A 7795-nucleotide genomic window follows, 5' to 3' on the forward strand; every position below is an offset into this window, starting at 1 on the left:
GTTGAGGAATAGGGAACCCGTAAGGGTGGTTTAGACCGAATTTTAGAGAAAATGCCGTCGAAATTTTATAAAAACTGAGGTTTTATTTGAAAAGTTATTTTAAAAGATTTGGTTTTGGAAAATTAAATTATTTAAAATATATTTAGTTAAGAAAAGATTTACTCTATTTTAAAGTTTGATTTATTAAGAAAAATATAATGTTTTAAATCCAATCTTTTAAGGAGAGATTTTGTTTTAAGTAAAGATTTGAGCTCGGTTTATTAAGAAAAGAAATTTCTGCCATAGGAGAACAGAGAACAAGGATTTAAAGAATATATTAATTAATGAAGTGTCTGCCACAGGAGAGCAGATGTGACATTGTTTGGGCCTTAGTGCCAAATGTAAAGTGGGGACGCCCACACACTGAGAACTGTTTTCCAGATGTACGCTTATTGATTTGGAAAGTCACACTGATGCGGCCTAGCCGTACGACTTATAAGCACACTGATGCATCTGGAAAGCCATATCTGGGACTTGTGCCCGGGTAATGTCGGGAGCGGGTAGGCAACCGACACATGAGCTCATGGCCTGTGTTAGGGATAGACATGCATCATGTTGTTTGCACATTTGCATTTGATTGCGCTTGCTTGTCTTATTACTTTGTGATTGTATTGTTTGTCTTGTTGTGACTTGCTTGTACATTGAATTGAATCTCTTGCTTGAACTACTTGTTTGTGTGTGTATTAAAGTGATTACGAGTTGACATTTGACTGAGGATTAATATGTGGCTGAGAGACAAAAAGTGTGACTAATTTTATATTTAAGTTTTGTTTTGAGTTAAGAGATTTTAAAAGGAGGTAATTAATTATCTAAAGTAGAATCAAGAGTATTTTCAAAGGGTTTGATAAAAATATATTTTTATTGAGTAAAGTTAATTATTTGCATTTTATTCCATTACTTTTACGGCATTCCTATTCCCTACTGAGAACGTGTGGTTTGTTCTCACCCCAAATCTTCCACCCTTTCAGTGACACATGTTCGGAGATTCAGTAAGAAGTTGCAGACGATTAGTAGATTTACTTGTGAATCCTGTTATTTTTATAGAGTTCCCTCGCCCTTGTTGCTTCAGGGTTTTTATTTTTATCCAGAGGGATAGGTATTGTATGTGAGTTTACATTGAATCTAATTGTATAGCATCTATTATTATTAATAATTATGTGATTATTATTATTTGAAGATCTTTTGTTATGTGATTTTAATTACTAAAATCTATTTTTCTGTAATTTTCTTAAAAATGGAAACGCAATATCGACGTAAAGGCTCAATAGTAAATTTATAATAAAGGAAATTAGGTCTGTAACGCCTTACTTTTGGTACGATCATGACGTGCTAAAAGTTAGGGTGTTACATTATGGTATCAGAGTAGTTCGTTCCCGTTAGAGCCTTGGGAATGGACTGACTATGCTTTACTGCATACTCTAAGTGTCTGTCATGCAGTAGGACTTGTCCCACTGACAAGAGTTTGAATTTCAAATGCATGATTGTCTATTGATTAATTCTGTTAGTCAACTATTGCATCTCTCATGGTATTAGGTCTGGCCAACTTAATACTAATGATTCATGTATATGGAAACACTAATGGATTATCATAGACGAGATAGAAGTAATAGGTAACGTGAATCATGGGGTTTGAGAACGTTAGAAGTAAAGTTTTAGGAAAACGTATACTCCTTATTCGTGCTAAAGTAGTTTGAAGTCATCTTTTTCTTGATTGCTTGCAGAGAAATTTTTATTTCGAACTTCTTTCTTGAGATATGTTTTGAATAACTCCCGACTATATCTTATCATTTATAAGATATGATTTCCTTCACATGAACTGGACATGCCAAATCTTTTTCTTTCTTTTTTTGACGTTTTGAAAGTGAAGTTGATGCAAATCTTTTCTATCTTATATCAATTTTCGAGAACGAAAATTTTTATAAGTGGGATAGAATATAAGATCCCAAATTTTTGAAAATTAATTTAATAAAATAAAATTTAATTTAGTTATTATTATTATTATTATTAGTATTATTATTATTATTATTATTATTATTATTATTATTAAAGTTAAAAAAAAAAAGAGAAAAGGAAAAGAAAGTGGCCGAAGGCCATTATCCTACATATATGCCATTACACATATATTCAGTATGTATATACATATTAAAGCAAGAAAGAAAGCAAGCTAAGGTGGCTTATATACATATATGACACATGTTTCTTTTATCTATAACCATGACACCTAACATTTTTTTTATACTTATCATCACCACCTAATCTTCATTTTCCTTACTGGAAACGAACCAAACGTGAAAGAAAAGAAAGCAAGAGTGACCGAGAGTGAAGGGGAGAAACCGTGGAACCTCCATGTCTCTAAGTCCAATTTCTTGTGATTCATAATTTTAATAAAAAATCTAATCCGATAAAAGTGTTTGTATCCTTCACCTCTACACGTTGGCATTACTTTTGTCCGGTAGAAGTTGACGGTGACGTAGTTCTATGAGTATGTGGATTATTGGTTGCACGGGCCCATTGCCATTTGAGAGTGTTCAAAAAGGTGATATGTGAGACTCATTCGTTTTAGGCCGTGTTTCTCGCCATTCAACGACTTTCAAGTTCAAAGAATGAAGAAGATGATTTGATTAATAAAGTGTAAGAGCTTATTAGTAAAATTTGGGAGGTTCAATTAAACTTTATCTAGGATAGTCGATTCCATGGCTAGGAGAGGCACGTTCAGCAATGCATATTCAGAATGGTTACAAGCGTTGTAAGATTCTCTTCAGTTTGATGCGGTAGTTTAGTGGCTGGGTACCTCTGTTCCTCATATCCTTGCTTGTTTCTTTCTTTTTTCTTCCTTAAGTAAAAAAAAAAAGTTCTAGCTTCCTTCATATAGCTTCAGCTTGAATCCGCTTAGTTAATTTTAAAAATAAACTATAATTTATACACACGAGTATTCAGAATATCAATAAATCAACTCATAAAAAAATAAAACTAGTATTATATCTATAAAAAATAAATTTATATCAATAAAATTATTTAAACATTAAAAAAATTACTAAAGTCTGTTGCATTTTTTTTTGTTATTTTACAAACTTTTTCGTTTAATTTTTATAAAAAATAAAATAAAATAAAATAAAATTAGCCATCGGAACTTGCGTATAAATTTCTATCGTATAAATTTCTATCGGCTGAATTAAATTGGTGATTAAATGAATGATAAGATATCATGGGACAATATTTATATAATTAAATGAAAGGATGGGATTGATAAATTTCATTCTATTGATATATGGTCTTTAGTCTGGAGTAGAGAAATGTTAGAGAAATATTAAAATTTATATTTAAAATTATAAGTTAAAATATATTGTTAGATTATTAAATTAAAAAATTAAATTAATAATTAAAAATAATAATAACAAATAATAAATTTTTATATATGGTCTTCTAACATTTGTATATAGCATGGGACATGTGATACGATGAACATATAGACAATGTTAGCATTTGTAATGAATTTATATAGTCTGAAGCTTCACTAGCATACACACCATCATCATATTTTTCTTCCACGTAGAAGACGACATATTTGTGCTAAATAAGGTATATTAGGATGGCTACTCCTATAAAAATAATAATTATGATATACATATTTTTAAATGACTTTTAATCATCATCTTAAGTAAAGATATGATTAGTCACCATATTCTTATATACCTATAATAAATCTACACGTGGAATGGTGCATCTGTCCATATTCTCATCACATAACCCGATACACTAGCTAGATAATAATAAAAAAAAAAAATAATAATTAATAGAAATAAGATACTGCTATTTTTATTTTTTTTAGAGTAAATTATTAAAGATAAATAAGTTTAAATGATACAAACCACAAATAAATTTTTGAAAATTTTAAAACTGCCATAAATATAAATAGATATTAAATAATATATTTTCTTCAAAAAGGTTTTGAGATTAGATTTTTTATACAATTTTTTTGTGAATATTATTAAAAAATAAAATATTTTTATCTTTAAAATTTAATAATTTTATGTCAAGTAGTTTTTTTTATAAAAATGATTATAACTGACAAATTTTTTTTAAAAACAAATTTTTTCTCCAATTTTTTGTATACATTTTTGAAATAGTTATTTAAATATCTTCAAAAAAAATTCTAATTAAATAGATAAATTATTTATTAAATACAAAAATTTTTGTCAATTATAAAAAATATAATATTTTTTTTGTTATTCTTATCATATTTTTAAATCATTATCAAGGATTTATATGACTTTTGTATCGTTTGGAGATAATTTTATCAAGATTATAATCTTTTTTTAGATATCATGTTAAAAATTTATTTTATTTTTTATAATATTATTATATATAATTTTTTTCAATATATATATATTTGCACGAATTTATAAAATAAAAGTAGCATACTGAAATTATTAAAAAATAAAAGTAACAATATTTATTTCCAATTAATATCATATTTCATGTTTAACTAATTTCTTGCTGATTGGTCTTGCTTTGCACATAGCCTCTAATGGAACTAGTTTTGCAAAGGTGAAACCTTTGTCCTCCCTCATATCAATTTCTTCATGATTGAGTCGTTCCCATTCAAAACATTGAACCAATAATCCCAAAGTCAAACCCATTATACGATTTGCCAATCCATATCCAGGGCAAGCTCTTCTTCCCAATCCAAATGCCATTAACTTGTTTGCTTCCCCTTCTTTCTCAAATCTTTCAGGCTTAAAACACTCAACATCATCACCCCAAATTTTAGGATCTCTTCTCATAGCCCATGAATTAATTAACACTATAGTGTCACGTGGAATAGTGAATCCTCCAATATTCACCTCATCTGAAGAAAAATGAGGCAGTAACAATGGACTTGGAGAGTACAATCTAAGTGTCTCATGGATAATATTTTGAAGATAAGGAAGATTTGGAATGTCTGATTCATCTACTAAACGATCTTTGCCTATGTGATTGTCAATTTCATCCTTTGCTTTCCTCAGTATCTCTGGGTGATTCAACAAAGCGGATAACGTCCACTCCATAGTTGGAACCGTTGTGTTTGTTCCAGCAAGCAACATATCCTAAGTTTAGTTTATTTAATTAGTAATGTCCAACACATTGGTTCAAATGAACAAATTAAATGCGATATAAAAAATGATAGAAATTAATATGCAGTTGTTTCATAGTTAAAAATTATTAAATGATAATTTAGTCAATTATGTTAAATTATCTAATAATATTTAATTATTAATTTTACATCAAAATAACTGCATATGAATTTTTAAGTAAAAAATAGTTGGAAATATTAGCCATGCAAATTTAATTTACTAAGTTATTCATGTGCACACCTGAATAAGGCCTTTGATAATATGATCCGTGTAGTAGTCAGGTTGCAATTTTTGAAGAAGCAAGAGATGTTGTATCATGGTATCGTTATTACCATGCTCCCCATTGCGATGTTCTTCAAGGAGTCCTTGCCAAAACATGTCAGCTTCTTCACCAACCCTCTTCAATCTCTTCACAAATCCATCAAAATCAAACCACCTAAGCAAAGGCAAGAAGTCGCTCTTGTTCGCATCCACCAACGACAGGATCTCTCTGATGATCTCTCTGAACCGTCCTGCTCCGTTGTCATCCCTGGCGTTGCAGTCGTCTTTTCCATATTCATTCCTCTTTCCGGAGACCATCCTCATCATATTATTGAGTGACATCTCCGTTATCCTGGGCCTCAGTTGCACCCTAGCGAACCCCATGGACGTGTCTGCCACCAGGTTTCTTATGAACCTGGTGACCTCGTCCCTTCGAGTTTCGAAGAAGGAGTTGAGACGGGGCGTCGAGAGGACGTCCATGGTGGCTATACGACGAAGGTTGCGCCAGTGGTCGTTGTTGGAAGAGAACACCAAGCTGGTATGGTTATAAAAGAGGTACTTTCCGGTGAGAAAACGAGGGCGGTTTGCCAAAACGGTGTCGTATTTGGTGAGGCATTGTTGGGCTAGGGTTGGACAGGACACAACGACGACAAGGCGAGAGCCGAACCAGAGAGAGAAAATGTGGCCGTAGGTTTGGGAAAGAGCGTGAAAAGTTCGGTGGAGACGGGGCTTCAAGTGGTGTAGGTTGCCTATTATGGGAAGTGTTGGTGGACATGGTGGAAGGTTCTTCTTATTACTGTGGCTTGTGTTTGTCTTGGTGAGAGTGATGATAATGATGAAGGCAACAATAATTGTGAAAAGGGAGTAATACAAAAAAGGTTCCATTAGAGAGGATAGGTAGAGGTATATATGAGTGCTTCAATGCTTTGCTCAAAGGCATATGCAAATAACAATATTTTGAGGTGCTTTTATAGTTGAGATTATTACTGTTTCTTTCTCAATTGTCATAAAATTATTCTGGCTTGTTTCCCAGCCTGCTGACGTGATGAAGAAATTACAAAAATAAAAAAAAATGAGAAAATATGTGGTGGATAGAGGATGTTGTATTTAGTAATGGTAAAAAGACCAGAACAAAAAACAATAATTAAATTTTATTTTATTTAATATTTATTAATTATAAAATTTTAATTATTTTTGACTAATTTATTATTTTTTTATTTCTCACGGTACTGAGCTCCATTTAAAAGTTTGTCGCTGGCTAATGAATTGCTGCATGCACAAGGCGGGATTCGAACCTCCGACACTTGCTTAAGCGGACTAGTAAGCTAATCACTAGACCAACCCAACTTGGTTTGACTAATTTATTTTATTACTAAATATTATCGTTTTTGTTTATATCTCTTTACTTTACCAAACACGCATAGTCCTTTTTGTAATTAAGTTGGACTACTAGTTGATTGGTCTAGAAATATTTATTAACCAAAACTACTTGTATTTCCAAAACTATATTTTCTCTCACTCTAACTTCCGCACTGTGACTAATCACTATATATCATTATCCTTCTTTCCATTCTTCTTTTTCTCGATTGTTCTTATTTCTTCTTCTTTTTATTGACATATATTTTTTCTTTTTGTTCTTATTTGTCTTTTTAATTAAAAAGGAGAAACTGAAAAAAAAAAAACATAACAAGGAAAAAATGACAAGGGGAAACTGAAAAAAAAAAAAATAGAACAAGGAAAAAAAATACAAGAAAAACAGAAAAAAAAATGTGAAAGTAAATATAGAGACTTGTAGAGTTGAAACAAAAATATGTGAAATTGAATACATAATAGTTACCTGTACAAAATAAATAAAAAACAAAGATTTTTAACTGAGGTACCAACAATTCACATTAGAAGTTATTAGGAGTCAAAACCCATAGTCAATTCCATTGACTCTCAAAACTATTTTTTAATAATATTTATATTATTTTTACTATATAAGTATATATAAATTTTTTTATTTTTATGATATAAAAAACAAGTTTGGTTTGTGCTAACATCAGTATTGGATGAATGACAGCACCTTGAAGTTTATTTGTGGTCACGTGGATAAACACATGAAGCGCATTCAAAAGCCGAACCGTTCTTTCCTTTTCATTGTCATCTTCTTAGAGATATGGATTATAGTATTAATTGTGATTATAGTGATTTGGTTATAAAAGTGGTAAAAGTAAGAGGGGAAAAAATAACATAACAATACATAAAAAAAGAAGTGTCAAGAACCCAATAGTTCAGAATCTTGAAGAGCAAGGAAACAAAATATGGCAGAGAAGAAGCAGAGAAGAATGAAGAGTGAATTATATTGTGATTAGATGTGAATGTAGAGTATGTACATAGAG

At 30.7% G+C, this 7795-nt stretch overlaps 1 protein-coding gene across 1 annotated transcript; it reads right to left on the bottom strand.

Annotated features, from left to right (window-relative positions):
• Positions 1-4466: 4466 nt before the first annotated feature.
• LOC112734657 (isoflavone 3'-hydroxylase) lies at positions 4467-6363 on the bottom strand. Its single transcript, XM_025784071.3, has 2 exons — positions 5394-6363; positions 4467-5126 (listed from the first exon to the last, which is right to left on the bottom strand). The coding sequence occupies exons 1-2, from the start codon at positions 6297-6299 to the stop codon at positions 4509-4511; spliced, it is 1524 nt and encodes a 507-aa protein (XP_025639856.1). The 5' UTR covers positions 6300-6363; the 3' UTR covers positions 4467-4508.
• Positions 6364-7795: the final 1432 nt, after the last annotated feature.

Source organism: Arachis hypogaea, chromosome 3 (genome assembly GCF_003086295.3).
Source record: "Arachis hypogaea cultivar Tifrunner chromosome 3, arahy.Tifrunner.gnm2.J5K5, whole genome shotgun sequence".
In the NCBI taxonomy this organism is placed as follows: domain Eukaryota; kingdom Viridiplantae; phylum Streptophyta; class Magnoliopsida; order Fabales; family Fabaceae; genus Arachis; species Arachis hypogaea.

Excerpts from the sequence above, each read along its gene's own strand:
- LOC112734657 (XM_025784071.3), bottom strand. The coding sequence starts at position 6,299 with ATGGAACCTTTTTTGTATTACTCCCTTTTCACAATTATTGTTGCCTTC. Across the intron at positions 5,127-5,393 it reads TTATCAAAGGCCTTATTCAG|GATATGTTGCTTGCTGGAAC; the intron begins GTGTGCACATGA and ends AACTAAACTTAG.